Source organism: Crassostrea angulata, chromosome 2, assembly GCF_025612915.1.
Source record: "Crassostrea angulata isolate pt1a10 chromosome 2, ASM2561291v2, whole genome shotgun sequence".
In the NCBI taxonomy this organism is placed as follows: domain Eukaryota; kingdom Metazoa; phylum Mollusca; class Bivalvia; order Ostreida; family Ostreidae; genus Magallana; species Magallana angulata.
This window is the reverse complement of record NC_069112.1, coordinates 12542370-12565945: the sequence shown is the minus strand read 5'-3', so window position 1 is coordinate 12565945 and position 23576 is coordinate 12542370. Positions and strand designations below refer to the sequence as shown.

General features: G+C 32.1%; 1 protein-coding gene and 1 long non-coding RNA gene across 2 annotated transcripts; one reads left to right on the top strand and one right to left on the bottom strand.

Moving 5' to 3' along the window:
- Nucleotides 1-1583: 1583 nt before the first annotated feature.
- LOC128170662 (uncharacterized) lies at nt 1584-20807 on the top strand. The gene is made up of 6 exons (XM_052836428.1): nt 1584-1942; nt 9125-9215; nt 11925-12110; nt 15322-15404; nt 16184-16265; nt 18150-20807. Exons 1-6 carry the CDS (start codon nt 1649-1651, stop codon nt 18371-18373), a joined length of 960 nt encoding a protein of 319 aa, XP_052692388.1. The 5' UTR covers nt 1584-1648; the 3' UTR covers nt 18374-20807.
- A 792-nt stretch (nt 20808-21599) lies between these two features.
- LOC128170669 (uncharacterized) lies at nt 21600-23376 on the bottom strand. Its single transcript, XR_008241877.1, has 3 exons — nt 23190-23376; nt 22226-22363; nt 21600-21932 (listed from the first exon to the last, which is right to left on the bottom strand). It is a non-coding gene; the product is annotated as an uncharacterized LOC128170669 (long non-coding RNA).
- Nucleotides 23377-23576: the final 200 nt, after the last annotated feature.

The window sequence follows — 23576 nt, the reverse complement described above, 5'->3', positions numbered from 1 at the left end:
TACCGGTCTCCCAATTTTTTCGCATGTAAGCAATGTTCGTGCCTTTTTTGGTTCACATAGGTTCAATATACCAGTAAACATTCTTTTCAAACTGAATTTTCTTTCTTATTCATTTTAAGCACAAAAAGCAATTCCTTACGTTTGACACATTTATTTTGTGTCTTAACAAAGCAGAGTACAGATCGAGTACGCACGCTTTCGCGCAGCGTTTTATTGAATTGTGACGTCATGTTTTTGCTTGGTTGACGCCATTATGTGATAGTTTCATCTGCAGATATTCAGCGAAATTGGTTGAAAATAGCTCGTTTGATGCGTAAATTGATATTATTTTGTGAAATAAACATAATTGTCTCGAAGTATAAGCTATATTTGGGCTCGGGTCGAAAACTTGAAGAGGGTTCAGCAAGCCTAGCAACCTGACTAAATAAAGCTTAAGTCATATATTTCAAGACAGTAACCATGTATTTTATATTAATGACCCTTAATATGTGATGTTATATATTTGATATTGCTTAAATTTGTCTGAATGTTTTAATAATACTATAAAGATCACCATTTCCACCTTTGTCAGATAAAAAAATATCCACTATCTGACATATCTGGGAAATTTAGCATACAAAACAACAACTTTGATAAGACCCCTGGAACAAACCAGGAGGTAAAAGCGTTTTTTATTTGACCATTTTATGCCTTTTAGCAATAACTTTAATATGCAGAACAGAAAAGAAATCCCTAGGGCAGAAATTAAAAAAAATATATATATAAAATGTCCAAAATTGATACAGTTCAAGCAAAATCCAACAGGGTCCTATGTTAAATTAACAAACTTTGAAATGACCCCTTAAACAAACGGTGTGGTAAATGTCTTACTTTATTTATCTTAAAAAGATAATTATATCAGTAGAAATTCATGTAAAAAAAAATTATTCAAAAATCTAGGGCAAAGGAACAAATTAGACCCGGCCTTGTTAAACTGGAATTTGATCATCATTCATTTGTTTACATAATAAAGAATAGTAAGCTCTGTACCTCGCTAATAACTCAACGAATGGCACTAAAAATCTCGGTTTCCAATTAAACATGCCGAACAAAAGCATTGTAAACATAAAAATTAGAAAAATAACATTGGGTTAAAATTATGACCATGCCCCTATACACTCAAACTTGATACAAAAGACACATTGTAATAACGAGTACTAAAAAATGATTACTAAACATTGTCAACTTTCTTCTTATCATGGCACATGTTTGTCAATCAAAAGTTGCGAAATAATACCAAAATGTCGAAAACAGTTATAATTTCATTGTTTTTAAGTTCTATGAATACCAGTATTTGAAAATAAAACTATAAAAAGCTCCAGTCTTACAAATAAAGAGAAAAAGGTTATTTGTTTTTCTTTATTTTAATTAAACAATTGTTTCATGAATTTATAATCTGAAAAAGCAGTGTTGTACAAAAAAGTCAATGGAGCCCGATGCAAATCGATGATAAGTTTCACGCTTTATCATGAAATGTAAATTATTTATAACAGATGTATATTTAAACTCATGTTTGTTACAACAGACAAATGATGATAACGTTATCGATAGAGGAGTACTAAAATACTTATCTACCAATGTAGGGTCGACTGAATGTAAAAAAAGGAAGATGAAATTGCTGAAAATTACAGGGTTTCTTCTTATTTTAAATTCACATATTTGCCAATCTAAAGCAGGTGAAAGTCCCTTTGAACATGGGAAAAAGTTACCTGTGGTACCTTTTATGGTGTTAGACAACTTCGGGATGAAGATGTGTCTCAAAGAATGTGAAGCAATTTCTTTGTGCTATTCCATAAACTTTTATCGTAAACTTTTGAAATGTGAATTAAACAGCGTTGGACAGAACGAATCCCTTTCCTTGATCACCGACCAAGATTATGTTTATTCTGAGATATTTCACCCGGTATGTATTGTATTTACTCATGCATAGAGTGACTACAGGTTTGCTTTCTTTTTCAGTTTTTTCTTTAATTCCAAATTATTTTTGGTCGCTTTTTTTAAAAAATGTTATAGATGATCTTCATAGGTAAAGTAATAGCAATATTTATCCTGTTTTGCATTTATATAAATGTGTCGCAAATGCATTTTTCCGAGATTCGTGGAAGGTTAATTTAAAATCTTCAGAAAAGGAAAAAACTGTAAAACTAAATGAATTTACACTTAAATAGAATGTTTGTTTCAAATCAGCAAGAGATCACTAGATTATGAAAGATAGAATGGTGCATATGGAACGTGTAATCAAATAAGCCGGAAAAAGAAGGTGTAGGGAGAATATGCTTTTTAAAATTTGATTAACTATAAAATATGAACACCTCTTGGTCCGCCTTTTAGAGGCCAAATACTTTAACCCCATAGCTATTTCGATATGGTGGAGTTCAAACAAATCAATCGTACAAAAAAAATTTCGCAAAAGATTTGAATCGCCGTTAGGTGACATTTAAGCTTTAAATCAATATTTTTAAAGATATAACGCGCGCTACTTAATTTGTATGCAGAGACTGCTGCAGTTATGAAACTACTTCATTTTTTTTAAAAAATGATTTAATGCTTATACTTTTATTTTTTTCTTACTTCTTGCGCTGTATGCAGATGTGATTTATACTTTCAAAATATTATTTAATCCTAAGGGTAAGTTCATATAAATGGAACAGCCACTGTATCAAACACAAGCGTGAATTTTGATTTCGCGGCTATGTTAAGGCTGCACGATTAATTCATAGGTCCGACTCGTCTCCCGATGCCCCGCCCACCTTAGTAACTGTTACTAAGTCCCACATTATGGCGATGCCGGGTACATCAGCGAATGTCGCGACTGACAGCCTGAAGTCTATTCCAGATGATTTGTGTGTGAAATATTTGCCAAATAGCTCAAATTTGTCAGAAAAAGTCTTGCAAAAGGGTTTAAATTACTTTACGCAAGGGTACATTCATGATATTAAGATTTTTAACTCCGATGAGTCCGTGCAAGCCGCAGCACGATGCTGGAGATCGATGCAGGGATTGATTTTTCCGCATCGACTTCATTTGGAAATCAAATATGATTCAATCAACAAGTCACATTGTTCCTGTAAAGTTGGGTATGTGTTCAATATAAATTACAAGTACTACTCACTTTTTACGTATTTCACAAGGACATTATGCAAATGAAACGGCAGTTGTGTATTGAAAAAAATGTAAACATTACTGTAGTGACGCAATCTTTTACGACAGATGTTGCAAGAGTTATGGATGAAAAACTCATTTAATGTAATACAGCATAATAAAACAATTTATTGTCTCATTTCGTAATTCATTTCCTGATTCGAGTGTGCAATTTTTAGTAAATATATTACCGAATTTATTGTGATAAGGTCATGATTTTAAACAGAAACAGTTGACTAATCCAGTTTTTTTTAATTGTTGCCAAAGCATTTTTTGTAGACAAATCATGCATAATTTTTTATAGACATTGACAAATATTCATGCTAGTCTGATATATTTTCTTACAGCTTAAATGGTCACTGCTATCATATAATTTGCCTTATAAAAAGTTTGCAGGGATTCAAACTTCATAACTTTTCCAATGTACCCGAACAGCAAAGCTGTACAAGTATACCACAGCAGTGGCATGTGCCCAGGGGTTCTAAAATTAAGCCTGATCCAATTAACCATTTAGTGGTGGCAAGGCCCACAGAATCCCGAAAAAGAAAACATGTCACATGCCAGATTGACTTAGATTAAGAGTATGTGAAATCCTAGATAATTTTTTTTTCTGTTCTTGGCCATTGCATTTTACACTTGTTTACATGTACAGCAAAACTCGAATATAACGAACACGGATATAGCAAATTTACGGCTATAAAGAATTATTATTCATGTCCCGGCAAAATTCTTATATAAACCTATAGAAAATTGATGTATATAACGAACACGGCTATAACGAATTTACGGCTATAACGAAGTAATTTAAAGACCCCCGCTGGTAAAATTTTAACCTATTTTATCAGTTTTATAACGAACTTTTTCCATTTCAAATTCCATTGAAGAAACATGCAATTTAAAGATGCATATATAAAATACTCAAATTCAAATAGTATACGGAATGTTTTTAAAAATTGAAATGAAATGGTTATATTGACATTTTTTGTAAATGACGGTAATACTAATTTTATAACAAACGATAGTTTAGAAAACTGTAAGCCGGAAAAAACCCTTAATTATTTTATAACGAATTCGTTATAAACTTATAGCGAATTACAGCTATAACGAAGTTTTTTCTATGGTCCCTTGAAATTCGTTATAAGTTTTGCTGTAGATACAATTCAAGATATTGTAAAACAATATATATACATATTAAGTTGAATGATAAGTTTTCATTATAAGATAAAAAAACAAACAAATATTGATTCATTTATTATATTTTAATAATAAACTTCTCAAAGTGTCCACAACTGACATAATGCAGCTGAGTATGTTAAAGGGAATCCCTCTAGAGTATACAATATCAGCAGATCACCCACTTGTAAACATCCCCCTTGGTGATGTGCAGATAGGCTCAATATTGTCATATCAGGTACAAAAATTATCACATAAACATATGTATTGACATATTACACAGATTACAGAATTGGAGCATCACCTGTACAAGACTATCAATATCATGTTATTATACAGTATTATATAATATATAAGCTACCCCAGACGTCTTCTCATTGGATAAAAACTGCTCTTTATACATATGAAGCATTCAGTTTCTTCAACACTTCTAACAGAAAGATGGTCACAATTTGATTTTTTTTCTGTAAAGATTTCAATAAATAAATAATGTTATTTACTACAATTTTTACTGTCTGTGACAAACACATCATGGAATAAAGTCAAGTGACAACATACGGACCAAATGTTGTTATTGTTTTGAAATAACGATGTAGGAATGCGAACAGAAAGCATTTTGTAAGTTTTAACCTTTGCTATAAGTCTTTCAATGTGCAAACGATGTTTTTCAATCTTCTCAGTAAGCAGAGTGTCTGAGACTGACATCTGGGATGTAGATGAAGCCATTGGTGGAATATTCAATACCAAATTTAAATTACTTAATTCCTCTCTAATAGTAAACCCTTTAACAGCCATAATAGCATCCCCATCTTTTACGTAACCTTCTAATTTAAGTGATTCAAGAACATTGTTAAATCCAGACTGTTTACAATTTTGTTTATCTGATATACATCCTGTAAACAATTCAGATGCAAAAATCACTGAACCATTTTGATCACAACCAATTAAAGCTTTCAAAGTAGTACTAGATTTATAATCACTGTAAAGCTGACTTTGCAAACCAAGTGCACATGGTGCTTGTGTTCTAAATTCAGTACCATCAATTATTACCAAAGTAGTAGGGTAATCATTTTTGAAATCTTAAGGCATGTTATTAATAATTACATCACGATGAGGCCAACTTATAATACATCAATGAAATCCATGTATTAAATACAATTCAAGATGACTGCAGTGATAGGTTGAACCTAACTGACCAATCTTTCAAACCAAAGTTATGTCTCAGTCTACATAAAGTTAAAAAGAGTCCATCTTGCAGTGACAACATTTTAATGTCTTTTCGACCTTTTTCATAATTTACTGATGATCCATCAGAGACTAAAAATGCCAAAAGACCAGCAAATCTTTTATATACAATGCCAGTGTTATATTTGAACAAATTTTTCAATTTTTCCTCTCTTCTTATCACTTCTTCGACTCCAAACGATGGCTTTTGATCGTCAGATGATAGATTGTCTTTAAAATCCTTCATTTCCTCTTTCAGAGTGCAGATTGTAGCTTCGTACTGCTTCTCTTTCTCTCTTAACACGTGTAGCTCAGTGGCCATTGCAAACATCTCAAATGGAGAAATCCCTAAAAAAATAAAAGATTAATTTCAATCTGATACTTACTTACACTTATTTCAGTTTTATACAGAGTGGAGTTTTTTTTCCAGACGAATAACATTAAGGAGGTTGAGCCACCCATCTCATATGGTTATGGCAATACTGATGTATTCCACCCAGCCCCTTTACCATTGCCACAAGAGTACATGTATATGGATTTGAATATGAAATACAAAGATTGTGATCCCATTAAAATTGAATAGCATACACGAGAACATAGTGATTCAGCACAATGGTTCAATGAAAGAAAGAATCGTTTGACTGCATCTAATTTTGGGAAAATTTTGCAAAGAAAGTCGACCCCTAATGAAAACTTTCTGGGAAGCATATTAAACATGTAAAAGATTTCCGCTCCTTCCTTAGAATATGGTAAAATCCACGAAAGGGATGCAAAATCTAAATACTTAAATGACTTTCCAGCTAGGCACATCCACACCTGTGGGCTAGTTATTAACAAGGAGTTTGCCCTTTAGGGGCAACTCCCGATGGTAAAGTGTGCGACAATGGTCACTGCGGTCTTATCGAAATAAAATGTTCATATTCTGCTAGGAATATGACAATTGCGGAAGCATGCGAGAAAGAGCGAGAATTCATTTTGTGTAAAAACAATGAAATCACATTGAAAAAAAATCATGCACATTATGCACAAATTCAGGGCCAACTCAAGATCACAGGTTGTGAATTTTGTAATTTTGTTGTTTTCACACAGAAAGATATCTTTGTGGAGAGAATACAGCCCGACCTTCCGTTTATGACCACTATGCTGGAAAAATTGTGTGTTTTTTTTCAAAACCTATGCAAAGCCGTTTCTTGCTAAACAAACAGTACAAAATTAAGTTAGGTAACTTGGAAATTTTTGAATGCTTACAAGGTTTTTCTGTTTGTATAGATATGTTGTTACCACTGCTGGTGTTGTTTGATGTTTCAGTTTCTGTTGTTGAGTTCACATCTTCTCCATGTTCTTCTATATCCGTTGTATTATAAAAAATATAAAAAAAAATATGTAGTAAGAAAGATTCTGCTTTTGTCTTGTAATGCCCACAATCAACTAGTTGATTATAATGGCAAATGTAGTGTGCATGAATTTACCAAAATATAAAAGATTAAAATAATAATCATAAATTATGGTACATCACACTACATGTGATCACCTGAGACCTAAAGGTCTCTGGTGTTATTTGCAGCGACTATCTCTGATGGTATGTTTTTTCACCCTTTGATGGTACTAAGGAAATTTATCAAAAAAAAATTATTAATGAAATTGTACACCCGGTACGAGAGTTTTACAGTGTATTACTCAAAGAGTGATAACAAGTTTGCTTTTTTAAACTTATTTAATTCCTATTTTCTTCCCTTCCTTTTTTGATGTAATATTATAGATGACCTTAAAAGTTGAAGAATTAGTAACATTTAATCTGTTTTGAATTTACATAAATATGTCGCCAATGAATTGTCTTTCAGTTATGTGGAAGGTTAATTTAAATTCTTCATATTTTTTTTCCCAAACCAGCAGGAAATCACTCGAGTATAAAAGGTAGAATAGTTCATGTGAAATATTCAATCAAATAAGCTGAAAGAAGGAAGCTGAAGGGAAAATATGATTTCCAAAATTTAAGGGTGTTATTTACTCAGGGTATTAGTTTTCAAATTTGGATCGTTATAAAGTTCAATATAATCGCTAAAATTTGTTCTAAACACAAAATGTATAAATGAAATGAATAATTTTTGACATAGCATTCGATATTTTATTTAATTTTATTATGGAAATAGATTCAAACAAAAATAGACGTTTAGCCAAACAGAGAAAATCGGACTAAATTTTGCAGATTATGTGTTCCGCTTAAACATTTTTGGCAGTACTCTACTATCGAAAGTTAAAATTTTATAATTTAGTCTATAAAATTTTACACATTTTCTGTTGCTTTGCCTCATTTATTCATTAACAAATCGTATGGCACGAGTTGCAAAAATATTGAAAGATGCTTAAAAACCACTAAAAAGACACCAGATCTCAAAATTTAAATCATCGACCTCATCATTCATTTTCTTTTTTGAAAAGTGGGTCAAAAATTGGTAGAAATTTGAAAACTGATAAAGGAAATTCGGAGTGGGAATTTTTTTTAATTGTTGCTGAAATCTTCATGCTTTTATCTATTTAGTGCCACTACCATTCATAAACTGTATTTCATTTTTTAAAGTGTTGTAATATTTTTACAATTAGACATTCTCATTTGTTGTTTAAAATTTATGTGATTTTTCTTGGTTTTTCAAAAAATATTAAATGCCCATTAACCTAAAAAGTAGGTCATTGACTTTTTTTGAAAGTGAAAAATAATACTACAATCAAAGGTCTATAACATACACTAGATGGTTTTTATTTATCATCAATGGGTTTTTTTTTCATTCTGAGTAAACGTCATCCTTAATTTACTATAAAATATGAACACATCGAGACCTGCCTTTCAGAAGCCAAATACTCTGAGCTACTACTGAGCGATTATGATACGGTGGTATTCAAACAAATCAATCGTACAAACACTTTAGCAAACTATTTGAATCGCCGTTACGTGACTTTTAAGCATTGAATCATTTTTTAAAGATAAAACGCGCGTTACTCAATTTGTATGCAAAGACTGTTGCAGTTATAAAACTACTATACCTTTAAAAAAAATGATTTAATGCTTATATAAACATTTTTTCTTACTTCTTGCGATGTCTGCAGATGTGATTTATACCTTTAAAATATTATTTTATACCAAGGGTAACTTCATATAAATGGAACAGCAACCAGTGTGAATTTTGTTTTTTCGGTTGTGACGTTGCATTATACATCGCTCAACGTTTGTGACGTCATAATAAAACTTTGTATTTACCTTTTTAGTACCCTGCATGTGTTACAGTGTTATAACTGCAGTGACTTTCTACACTTTTATGAGAATTTTATGTTAGTATTGTGTTAATAAAAGTATAAGCCTTGATTTAGCTACCATAAATGTAATCTATAGCCCGTTGTTATATTCAAACACGTCAACTTCTAAAGAAAGTAATTTGTGTGTTATAACTATTTTATATTTTGTTTATGCAAAAAGTAATTACGTTCAAAAAGTATTAAATCAATAATCTTGATTCTACTGTAACTTTCTTTTTTTGTTTTTTATTCAACCTAGAAAAACAGAACGTGTGGAACTGCTGTGACCTGTAATCTACAATCCAAGTGTATCCGCACAACGTTCGATCAGTTTGTGTGTATGCCTATCTGTGAGTTTCGTTTTCGGATGCCAATCTCGAATATTCTTTTAATAACTAAAATTGTTGCAATCAGAAAGGTCTAGAAATAGTTTTCAAATTTTGGTTTAGACTGTTTGGTGGCCCAACACACCAAATTATTTTTGATGTATCTAATAATTGTTAAAAAAAAATATTTCTAAAAGACCCATATAAACTTATATTTATTCAGAGGAGGACAAGGGGAAAATGCTCTTTTTGTAAAAAAAGAAAATTGTAATAGAACTATTATTTTGCTATTACAGAATTTATTATTAATATTTTATAATAATGTAAAAGGGGGTCCGATAATCCTTGTTTTTGTAATAATTGACTATTTTATATTAAAAAAGAACAAGAGGTCCAGAGACCTTGAATACCACAAACCCTAGATGAAGCTGTATGAAAGTTTCATGTATGCATTTCAAACTTCATTTTGTAGTCTAAACAAGTTTGAGTCTTCTCTTACTATTATCTCTGAATTCTTAATGTTTACAAACATTTATTCATAAAGGGTGGAGATAAAAGCAGTAGATTTGCCCCAGTCACTCAAGTATCCGACAAAAACTACATTGGATGTTCATATTTGTCCATAAAAGCCATAATCCCTGCCTAATGGGTAACGCTTTTTTAAGTTTTGTTAGAGGGCTTCACGAACATTATAAGCAAGCATAAGTTATATTTCGCACAACTTATATTTGCAAATGAAAATATTACAAAATATTATACTTTTTTCAATATTTGATCATAATTGCCCTATGCAAGGGTATGAACACCTCAAACCTTACCAGGGGTCATCATATTTTGGGTAGAGGGCATCACGAAAACAAAACCAATCTTTTAGTTTATCTCCCCTTGTTGTTGGAGTAGAAAAAATAGTTCTTCAGAATTTAACACATTATAACTATAAGGCCAAATAGCCCCGCTTTGTTGCCTTAAAACCTTGACCAAGGTGGCATTAACTTCATAATAAGGATAGATCACAGAAAAAAAAATGCAATTGTAAAGTCTTCCAAATGGTGCAATGCCATTATTCAAAGTTAGGACTACTAATTATAACATGGGTCAAACGCATATAAAAATCAAAAATTATATCTAGTTCAGGAGATTCGTGATTGCTCTTCAGGGTTCATATCCTACATTCATGTAATGCCCAGTGACACAAAATCAAAAACAAAAACTAAAAATGTGTAATTAATTTCAATTTCTTATTGTTTTATTTACGTGCTAATTTTGTAAAGAATACTTGATACATGCTTCGTGAAAAATAGTAGCAATGAAGGTCATCAACATTAAAGAGCTAAAACGATCACATTACACGCGCTTTTAGGCAGAAGGGTAAACACTTTTATAAAAAGGGGCATGGTCACGATTTTGTCAAATACTATTTGTAGGTTTTTATTATTTACAATGCTTTAGAAATGCATTTCTAATGATCAAATGAAATTTGAGAGTCATTCGTAGAGTTATAAGCAAGATACAGGCCTCACATTTCTTTGTCATGTTAACAAGGTTCGTGCCTTGTTTTTGTTTACATAGGTTCAATATACCAGTAAAAATCTTTTTCCAGCTTATTTGTCTATCTATTATTTTAAGCATAGATAAACAGTTTCTAACGTTTAGCAAATTTATTTTAGGTTTACACCTGAAATTTTTACTTCAACGTTTAAATGTAAACAAACGCTCTGTTTACATAGCGAAGAATTTCAAGCTCAGTAACTCACTTATAACTCAACAAATGTTATTCAAATTTTGATTGCCTATTAAAAATGCCTTTCTGAAGCATTGTAAAATTTTAAAATTGGAAAAAAAAATTTTGACCGAAATCGTGAGCATGCCCCCTTAATGTATTTTGAAGTATGTTATTTTTCTAATATACTTTTGGAGATAATATTGATACGACAAAAGAAAGTGATATACCTTAACATTTGTAACGGAGTATTCGGAGCTTTGACACTTTTGAGCTCAACTCAGCTTCTCTGATCAAAAGTTGTTGTAAACCTTTATAAATTTTCATATTCTTTCCCAAAACCCCTAGGTCGATTTCAACTTCGCACAACGCATTTTTGGTTAAAAAATTCAATTTTGTTATAACTAAGGGCCACTCCCTCAAAAAGGGGAGATAATTTAAATGACTGAAATCAGTTTTTAAAAAAAAATCTTTAATGCCATTTGGCAACAAAAAATTGAACCTTGTGGTTAAGCATCATCTGGTAGTGAACATTCAATTTTGTTCGATTCTACATCCCCAGGTGGGGAATAGGGTCACTTCTGGGGAGTCGAATTTTTACATAAGAATATATAGAGACAATCTTTTAGAACCTTCTTTTCAAAATCTGTAAATCTAGGTCTGTTCAAATAATCAACCCAGAGGTAGGGTGGGGCCACAATGGAGTGAATTAATGCAAAAAAAATCAAATCATCTACAATCTTATACTCTAACACCACATGGCCAGAAAAGCCGAATCTTGTGTGGAGGTATTCTAATTTGTTGTAAATCTAAGTTTGTTCGAATCATCAACCCAGAGATGAGATAGAGTGGGGCCACAATGGAGTGAATTAATGCAAAAAAACCGGTAAAATCTTCTTTTTAACTAAAACAACGAAATGAGCCCAACGTTCATCTTCAGAATATGTTTAGAAAAATGTGAAAGTTTACTATATATTCTCTACTTGAGCTTTTGTTGTTTTCCTTTTTTTAAGTTTGTGTTGACCCTGTACCAGAAATTCCAAATGCATACATCGCTCAAAAGACGTTCTCCCCACCATCAGTGACATACGGCTGTAGTTCTGGATACACCGGAGTAGGAAACAACACTTCCATCTGTGTGCCTGGCAAGATGTGGAAAACACCAGTCTATAGCTGTGTACCAGATGATTTTGCAAAAGGTTTTTTTAAAATGGTTACTTGAGATTTTAATTTCGACGTAGCACTTCGCCAAACCATCCGTAATACCAGATGTCAAAAGGACCACTTGTATATAACAAAAGAATTGACCTAATGGGGAGATTGATTTCCCGGAAATAATCAAATTTCAAAATTAAAGTTCAATAGATATTTTCTACGGTACATATGTATAAATTTTTCGAATTTTTATTTAGAACCTAGCACATTGCGCTTGTAATTTCTAAATTAACCATCAAAGTTTGCTAGAACATCATTTTTGTAGTAAAACGGTCTATTTCTGCATGACTTTGGCCTAAAGCCCATCAAAGCAGGCTTGCTCCTAAAAAGCACAAGATATTCTGATAGGTTTTGATCAAAAGAATAAATTAAGATTGTTTAGGGGCACCCTGCCCTGAGGTCGAAATATGCAAAAACCTACAAAAAGTTTTACAATTATTTGTTTCGATAAAGTAGTCTAAATATATATGTTACACCTGTAAGGTTTGAATAGCCCAATTGGTTTCACCGCTGTTACTTACCGCATATCAAACGGTTTTTTGGGGTGTTTCTGGGTTCGATTCAAACTGCTGGCATGATTTTTCTTCTTTTTTAAGTTATCGTTTTGGATAAACACCCTTTTTTATTGTGCATTTTGTATTTTACTTCGATTTTCTTGCTTTAATGCACGTTTGCTTTACAAATTTAAACCTGACGTGAATTCATAGAAGCATTTGGTCGCCATATTAGTTTCGATCGCTCCTCTACCGCCACTTGGGTATATATACCAGTTGAGAAAGTTACGGTCGGTTGTTTTCCGATCGAGGCATTCAGACTTCTAAATGTGTGAACTACACATTGTAGTAAAATGTTTGCAATAGAGAATAATGGAAACAACAATTAATGAAATACAAAATATATTTATTCTTTGAAAGAATTTCCAACGAATCCGTATTATTTTGCACAGACAGTGCTGCATTACTTGGCATGCACATCGAACACGTGTGCTGTTCATACAGAGTGCATAACGTCTGCATCTTTTTGAAAACACCGGTCTACAATTTTCGAGGAATTTCTTAAGTATCTGTGCATGGATTTTAGTCTGTATTATTTCGTCGTTTATTGGATATACCTTACCAGTGCAGTGGTTGTTATATTATTTTTGTTCAAAACGCTTTCTACACGTCTACTCGTCCAAGATAACGTGTTCGGGTGTATGAAATACCTGAATGCGTTTAAGCATGAACAATGCTCTCGGCCTTATATAGGGGGTGTGTAGCAATGAGCAGAACAATAGAGATCGACAACTGATATGGTGGTAGTCGGAGATAACAGGGAAATAATGCGTATTTATGAATTCATGTCAGCTTTAAGTCGTTTATGAAAAATTATGTACTAAACTGAAAGCTATCAACCGTAACTATACATTAGTGTATGTAGCGCGCTTTATTTGAAGAAAAGAATCATTCACTCTATGTTACTCGAGACAGGTGCCACGTAAAAAAACAAAGCAAATCATGTTGCGTTTGCCTTTCCAGATCATCTATAGGAAATGGTTCACTTGTGGGAGAAGTACTGCAAAGTAGATGCAGTTCGTTCTTTGCGAAGAACATGTGCATTTGTAACATTTAGTGTTGATACGAATCTGTTGAATATTTTTCTGATTATCATGGTCAAAACTGAATGAGATATTAGGAATTAACCGATTTTAACGTCATTTTGGATACGGCATATGTGAGAGATTAATTTTTTGTAATTCTGACTATATGCGGGAATAAAGTAAAATAGCACATTAATCATTTTTTAAAACATATTGTGTCATTGTTTTCAATAGAACAAAAGAAAATTGGTGCATAAAACGACCTCAGAAATCGCGTCACTCGCGACTTTCGATAGTGGCTAATATGTCCTTGGTTGTAAAAAAAAAACGCATATAAAGAACATATATCGTATTATAGAAAGTATACTGGAAATAAAATTTAGAAATAAAGTAATGAATGGGTCCCTAACCCAAAATGCTCGGACAACGACTGTTAAACTTTCTTTTAATCACTATACATTATGAGAACTAGAACCTAAGAGTTTACTGTGCTTGGCCTAAAATTTCAGACGTGGAACAGAAAACGATATTTTTTGTAAAGATAGAAACTAATACCGTCCCTATAGCTCATTTCTTTTGTTGAAAAACCAGTGATCCTATATATCACGGAATAATTTACATTGAACAAAGTTTATTTACCGCGTTTAATAATTTACCGTAACAAGGTACCACAACAATTGTATTTTATTGATTTTTGAAACGAAGCCCTCGTCATACGCTTTTAAATTGAATTATAGATTCACCAAATCGCACAAATATAGAGAAATATTTCAATAAAATCGTTAAATTTTGGCGCTTCTTTAATCTTCTGTTTTCAAATATCGGTACTTTAAGAGAGCAGTTCCAGATTTTGACGTGTGTTGCAATTCATTCAATTTAATATAATTCATTTGGAATTATCGGAAAGGAGTAATAATAAAATGGGAATATTACTTTTAACATTTTTAGGATAGATAACTCTCAAGTTTAAAGAATGTTTACATCCATATCAGAAAGACAGTACGAAAAAATGAACTTTGTCTTTTAATAGTCTAAAACGGGAAATACAAAATCATCTGAAATCCTAGTAAGAAAGACCTAATATTATTATCAATTGTATTATTTGGGAGGGAAAGTGTGTATTATAATGTAAATTAAACAGAATTATTTCAGAAGAATTAAGTTCTAATTGAAGTCATATGGCTTTATCTTATCTTCTGAATCCACTGAACTTGGCGGTGAGTCATAGACTAGATGAAGTACCATTAAGCGAACCAATGTCTACTGCCACTGTGTAACTGAGATAATGTCCCCTCTAAGGACTCAACACTGTAAACAGCGTTTATTTACAACAGTGCGTATCAGTTACTGGCCTAACAACAAAACCCAATGAGCCGATATATATATCTAGTATATTTTTTAACAGATCTTTGATTTATTGTACTATGTGTTTCTTAGGAAATTCATAATAGAAAATTTGATAGCTCTAATTTATAGGGGAGGGGGGGGGGGGGTTAATATGTGTACCCAGTTTTTCTTTAACTCTAAAATCATCATTTTATAATGGTAATATTGTAGAATACCCAACTCTAGCAGTCTTTGAGGTGTTCCAAATTTGAAATACATTGTTAATTCAGATTGCGTTTATGGAGGAATACACAGCTTCGGTGGGAAAATGTACTGTTTTGTTGAGCATTACATCACCTGGACAGCGGCAAAGGTTTGTTTTTGATATTTTATTTGACAGATATAAAAAGGGGGTATATGTGTTTATCATAATGGTAGTTTTGTCTCTTCGCTCACTGTAGGATTAATACAGGATTATTAATGTAGCGTACAAATGCACTAGAGTATCGGTTTTACGTTTTAGACATACAAAGACCGTGGAATGTTACTACTTGTATTAACATAATACTCAGGAAAATGAAACAAACAATACTGTTCAACTTACAGATTTTCTGGCGTTTCACAAATAAACGACATATTAATATTTATTTGATAATAAGTGTTAACCCATGTCTGTAAGTCCAACCAGCTAAGACTGAATAGAAAATTTAAAGGATATTGTTTGTTTTTTTAAACTGGTGCAACAAACTAGGAAATATACAGTGATACTTTGTCACTCAACCCTCCAGTGGAGTCATCCCTGACACGTATTATACTATCAAATAAACTAACGAATATAACACCTACTGTAAACTTTTCTACATTAAAAAAGACGACATATGGGAAGAATTGCAGAATATAAATCTTCCGATGATTCGATAAAAAAAAAAACTTCCATTCACTTATATGGTCATGTATGTACAATAGTTTATTTTTTTTTTTAAATTCTGTTTAGACCTTTATAGTAACTTTTATGCTGCGAAAATTTTCGGTTGAGAAAGAATATTCTTATCACTTTAACGCCAACCGCTACATCATTTTTAGTCTTCGCTTCTTAAGAATTAATGTTGTAAATACAACGGTCAGTTATTTTAATGTTTCTTCTTTTTAAAGGACTATTGTCATGGACATACTTGGCATTTGGTGGAAATAGAAAGTGCTGAGGAGCAAAGTCGGATAATTTCACTAAGTAAAAGTAATCTATCTTTTTTCTCCTTTTATTTCATTCATATTTTTCTTCTAAGTTCCTCTTGTTACTATTAATCATTGGACCAATATAAACTTAACTTATTACAAAGCATTATTAAGTTATTCAAATGGGTAGGACTGGGGCCTAAATGGGGGGTGAATGTTGACATAAAAAGATAGAATAACCGTTTAAAATATTCTTCTAAAAACCATTTTCCAAATTAAGCTGTGTGGAAACATTCTCAGGTAGTGTAAATTTAAGCTCTAGGTTTTTTTTTTTCAAATGAAGATTCCCAGCAAAAATATCGATCCAATATCAAAAAAAGGATAAAAATCATTAAACATCGTGTAAAACCCCAAGCTGTTTCCTGTTTTAAAGCATCCTCATGTTGTGTAGACTCATGTTTATTCAAATCATAATCTCCTCGGGGATAGGACCAGGCTATAAAGTGGAGGAGAGGATAGACATAAATGTATGAATATATAGAAAAATTCTTCTACTTGAAAACCATTCAGCCAAAAATGCCGAAACTCGTGGAAAACCACAGGATATGGAAATTAATATTTAGTTAAAAAAATTAGTCCGAGTATTATTGAGTAGTGTGGGGGCTAAATGGGTGTGGGGTGGGGTTGATTAAAAATAGAGTAAGATCTTCTCACTAATACTAAATCAACAAAAGGGATCTGAAGTTTACCATAAAATATGTGGATAAAAGTGTACTTTATTGTCCAGATATTTTGAATTTGATATTAAATGTTAAAACATGATATAAACAGCTATTGCAATTGTTGTTCAGGTGAGTGATGTCGCCTCTGATCTCGTCTTTTGTATAGAGCTCTTTACTCTAAATGAGAAAATATTGTTTAACTCTGGCCATGACCATCACATCCCCACATTTTTCCGTAGTTCTGATAAAAACTAACGACTAGTACACGTTAATGCATACCAATACCGATATTAATCTTTTAAACCTTTTGTTAAGATCATTTTAATGTGAGAATTATTCATAGATTACGACTTATGTTTATCCCCCCAAAATGCAGAATATACGTAACTCTTACAAGTATGCAACACAAAGAATATATGTAGGTACAAAAATGATGAAAATTTGGAAGGCTGAATATTTCAGAATTGTTTAAGTTTTTTTTTTTGCGAAATCCTGTTACTTACATGTCCATGCTATAATTTATTTACAACATTTTTTACGATTGGAATACTTTACTTTATACTGAATAATTTAGTATTGAATGTTAATATTCTCTCATAATTTGAAGTGCTAAGTATCAAATGCAGCAAATATGATATGCAGTACTTTTGAACTTCCTGAAACAGTATAGCTGTTATTACAACACAGATAAACTTTCGAAATAATATTACACAAAATAATAGCTATTTAAAAGGAGGGTATGTGTGTATTAAATGTAATTCATCATAGGAAGAATCTGTGATCGAATTTTATTGCAAACGCTTCATTTGCAAGGTATTTGAATATTTTTCATTAAATGAACACATTTCACTTATATGAATACATGTAAGTTGTCAATCAATAACAATTAAACTCATGATAAACGCCAATCACAAGTGTTGTTGAAACACAAGAAAAAATATAATGGAGTTTGAAAACAACAGTCGGTCTCTTAAACATTTAAATGCATTTTTATTTTAAGTAAATTAAGCTTCTAACATAGCAGTTTTGTTAAATTATGCAGACCGTAACTCCTACATAACAGTAAAAAAAAAAACGTATAGCAAGTGATTCCAATCAAACTCATTTTGATAAACACTTTTCATTATTTACCGTCTTAACAGCGCTGCACATTTTTTTTTCTCGAAGAATAAATGACAAAATTGTTTCAATTCAAGAAGGTTAACAATGCTTTATTACACCAGTTCCAGATTATGGAGTCTATTGGATTGGTTTGGCAGATCAGGAAAATGAAGGAACGTGGCTCTGGTCTCACTCGCGAAGTGCCCCTCAAAATCCACTGTGGAATCCTGGACAACCGAACGGGGGAACCATTGAAAATTGTGTGGTGTTGACTTACAATGGTTGGAGTGACCTTACATGCTCTGACAAGTATATCCCTATCTGTGAAAAAGTAATACACAACTAAGGTCATGAAGAAAAGAGGGTGTTTGACTCACAATTCAGATACTTTACACCATTAATTTTGGTGTGCATAAATGCAAGACTGTAAGCAATTTTATGCAAAGAAAGTGAGCGCACAAGATTGTAAGTTTGCAGGAATCCTCGACACGAATCAATTGGGATTTAAAAGTCTATAACCCTGAAAGGCTATGTACAGGTTTCAACAAAAATATATTATGTTGAGAGTCGAAGTACATGGCTATTCCGGTTATTAAAGATCTCACAAAGCTTTCAAAAATGGCAATGAGAGGTAAACCGATAACTAGTTGGAAATGTTAATGCAAACATATTTTAATGAACTTATATTGTGTATATCCTAAAAAACTAGTAATAAGAAAAAATTGTTTTAATAGTGTTCATACAGCAGATCTAGAAATCAAAAACAACAAATTAAAATATACCGGTATATTATAATTTAACATCATGTTATAATAACAAACATTTAAAACAACTCTGAATGTCTGTATTCACTAATCCAGGACGAAACCACTGAGCCATGCGAGACTTGTCAATATACATGATATATGCTCTATAAAGTACTCTTTGAAACAACACTGTCATATCAATGGACTTAGTTTTTTATCCTTCAAAAAATAAATTGAAAAAGTACAAAATTAGTCATCTCTGGGTCATATCTCCATCTTTTGTTAAAAAGCGACATTTTTAATGTTGAAATATGTTATCTTTACACGTTTCAAATTTGTGGAGAGAAGACCCAGAGACAACAAAATCATTGAAAAACAGCTGTAAATAAGTAGGATTTTGCATGAATTGCATCGTGTTGCTATATTTAGACCAATATTATAATGAAACCTTTTGCATTTCAAATATTTTTCCACTCATTTCACTTCCAACTGAAACCAAATAACGGTTATAATTCGAAAAATATTCAAAATTAATTGATAAAATGTTCACTCTCCTTATGTGCCCAGATTCCTGCCGAATCTACATCTTAAGCTCCCACATTCTTTGGTTATCTTGATAAAGCATCCCTATTCAGGTATTTTAAAACATTCAGACCTTTAAACAATAACAGTTTAGCATGCTTTTGCCTTCTAGATACGTCTTACATCCTCTTGTTTGTGTTCTTTTATTTCAAATCATATACAGTGTATTCAAACCTCTACCAAACTCTTATGACTATTTTTTATTTAAATGTTTCATGGCTTGGAATTTTGTTTATGCTAACAGTTTTTAACATTTCTGTTTTTTTAAACATTGACCTTAACTTCGACCACTGACAGATAAACTGATAACTTAATATCAAGACCATTAATTCCAGGGTGTTGGTAGCAAATTTGAAACGCATTAGTGAAATAGATTAGTTTAGAATGTGCTTGTAAATAAATGTTACATTGCAAGATTTTTGGGCAAGTGAAATTTAAAAAAAAAGATGGCAAAGAATATACATGTAAAGTTGCTCTTGAAGTTAAACATATTCAATGAATATGTATTGAAAGTGATTTAATTATCTAATAGCAAAATATTACATATACATATATGTGCATGCATGCCCCTTAGAGTTGTGAAATAAAGTTACCCCAATCAGCAACAGTTACCGATGAAAAAAGGGTAGATAATGATCAGTGAGTGGCAGATGTATATAATGTGTCGATCAATTCTCTATATCCTCCATAGAAATAAAACACCTTTTTGTGGAACAACTTTGATTCCAATGACATAATGAAAATATAGCCTGTTAATAGTAAATAATGGTATTATGCACTTGCAATTAAAGGCGAATCACGTTTTAATTGTGCTTTGATAGCCTTGCATTACCTATGGTTTACCAATTGTTGTTTACACTTAATTGGTAGTTTGTTGCATGTTTGTTGTTTGAATTTTTCCACAGAAATTACAACGTACATGATTAAAATGAGAACTATGTCATATTTCAAACTGTATCTTAATCACAGGATGAAGCTCTGCCATTCAGTCAACTGAATGTTAACTGAATGGTCTGGAAAGGTAACTGAATGGCATAGCTATGCCATTCAGTCACCTTTCAGTCACTTTTTAGTTGACTGAATGGCAGAGGTTCATCCTGTGAATAATGTTTGGTTTCTATACACCATTTTATATTTACCATATGTACATGGAAAAACACTCCATTAAATTGATTGTATTATATGTTGTCGATTGTAAATGAGTTAATTTTTGGAAAACAATTTCTTTATTTTGCCTTCATATGTTTTAGTGTACCTTTCTTCGTAGTTTTCTGGATGTTCTTTATATTAATTTTTCAAATAAAGCTGTTTCATATTTGATAAATAAATTTTTATGAACATCATCTCTCATATTTTACTTTTATATTGTCGTAGAAAGTATCAAAATATGAATTGATCCACTGGACCGATTTTCCCTTTCGGTAATATTCAATAAAAAATGACAATAGCAAACTGTCAACCATCTTAACAATCCATTAAACAAAATACAAATTCAAAGCAGAGGAACACGGACCTCTAAAAAGATAGAGGTAGGTTAAGGTGACCAGGAAGAGCGAGCATCCTCTGCTGACCGGTCACACCCGCCGTGTCCGATTTGTCCTAATCGGCGAAAACGGAAAAGTCCATAGACAATAAGATGATTAATTATGGTCTAACAATTAGGCTGAAAAACGTCAGTCAGCATGCGACCTAGTGGAAGATTATATTTGCTGACGAGGTCGTTGTATCGACCATAGAATTTACGAAAGGTTGACTTCACAACAGGCCACGTACATGTATATATATAATACCCCTTTCAATGTAGATTTTTCATCACTGCCTGCTTCTCTAAATATCCAACAATTCAGTTTTTTATTTTTTTTTTTTTGACTTCACAAAGGGCCACGTATATGTATATATTACCCCTTTCAATTTATATTTTTCATCACTGCCCGCTTCTCTAAATATCCAACAATTAAGTTTGTTTTTTATTTCAATATCAAAAAATAAGATAAGAAAGAAATCCGGCAAAATATGTACTAAATGAACCCCCAAAAATGGTTCAACATATTCAGCATTATGTTTTAATAATGTGTAAAGTGTTAATTCCTGCGCTTGCGCGGGCTGTGATCTACTGGAGAACTGAATTTTATTAATTATACACCTGTACGCATTTTTCATTTACTAGATATTGACCTTTATCCACAAACCACGTACATGGTTGGCATTAGCAAATCTAATTTTAGGGATCATTTACGGTTTATGGTCAAGGTTCACACATTTACTTAATAAATCAAGAAAAAATCAGTATTTAGGAAGTAAACTTATACGATAAAACCAAGCAATCGTTTATCGTTCGGAAGCACATTCGTTAGAATTAATTGTCTTTCAGCAGTTTAGTTGCAACTTGAGAGAGTTCGCTTAGTATTCCTTGCAGTCTTAGTAAAACGTTCTTTCTAACACGTAGAACCTCTATCTCTTCTTCCAACTTCTGAATCTCTTTCTGTGTCTTCTCATTTTCCAGGATCATTTTATTCATCTTCAAATCATCAACGTCGTTTTTCTTTGTATCCGAACTTGTTGGAGATTGCCTGATATCTGTATTATATACTATCTTCTTGTTATACATACTAGGATAATACATAAACAGAACGATCAACATGGCAAGGAGCTATTTTGATATTATAAATGAAACCATTAACTAACATGAGATAAAGTTCGCATATACAATTTAACACCCTACACAAATAATTAAGAGTTAAGAAAGTTGGTATTTGTCAAATGAATTCGATTTTTTTTTCGATTATTAAAATTGATAAGCCCCCCCCCCCTTCCTCCCTTTCCATTCAAAATTCAAAACGGATGCTTCGTATCTAAGAAAAATGTCATACCTCTGTCACACTTAAAACCTTGATACCCTTCTACACAGGATCGACAGTGTCCGCTAGCTTTATCACACGCTTCCCCGTTAATGCAGTTCCCGGTACACATATACTGACAATTTTGTCCATATTCTCCGTCGTCACAGGCTAAAATTGAACAAGAGAAGAGGCAACTAAAACATACTTAAAGCATGCAAAGTCATCAACCTCAATTTTACACTTAGGGCTTTAAGAGATCGATCTTATACCAGTATGAAATCATTTTTATAACTAGTAAATGTTTGGTCTCTCAAAAAGCTTTTATGCCTTTCAAAAAATCAAATGAACTACAGCAAAATACAAAAATCTCGCGTACACATGTTTATATATCCATCGGCATTTATTTTTATTTAAATCAATTGTCACCAAAAAAAATATAGGTATTACAAACTATTGAGGATGATAAAAATAACAAATATCCACTATTCACGTACATTGTTTGACTATGGGTTTATAAATTTGACCGAAGGTCATTGAGCAACTTCATGGTCATTGGGAAGAAAAAGTTGACAATTTTGTCAGGTCTGTACCTTTCTTTTGGAAAAATATTGGACTTACCTACTTTACATCAAAAACTACTTATGACCTGAGGGTGTGTCTTGAACTTGACCCAGGTTCAGTCATGCAAGATCAAGGTCATTGTCAAAAATGCATAAATCCTTCTAGGCCATTTCATATAATACGAAATAATTGCAATCTAAAATCTGGCTCAAAGACTGCTTATGATTTGTAAATATCTCATGATCCTGCGCATCGTTCTTTTATTCAAGTTCAAAGTCCCTATATGAAAATAATCCATTTCTTTCCAATAGAGAAGTACCGGTACTTTGTTCTTATGTTTTCCAGCAGTGGTACATGTATCATTTGTGAGCTTGTTCACAGTACATCTAGTTTGTTTAAGTGTTATAAGTTTAGAGTTGAAATAATAACGTACGCGTTTTACAAGCAGATGCTTTATAACCAGCTTCGCATCCGGCCTTACACGATCCATCAACATGATAACACGTGGAGTTATTTGAACAGTGTCCGCAACTTTCACTACACTGGCTGCCATATTTACCAACGGAACAAGCTGAAAAAATAATAAACGTAATTGCATAAATAATTTCAACAATAAGCAATAACGGCTGGAAAATCACATAAATACTAGTATCATTTATAAAATAAACTTATTTTTATATATACATATTTATGTTAAAAGTAAGAATCTGAAGCTTTATTTACAACGCAATCAGTAATATCATTAAACAAATAAGATGCTTTTAAACAAGAGGCCCGTCAGTCATCGGAGTAAATGCAGTATGGTTATTGCAATGTATAT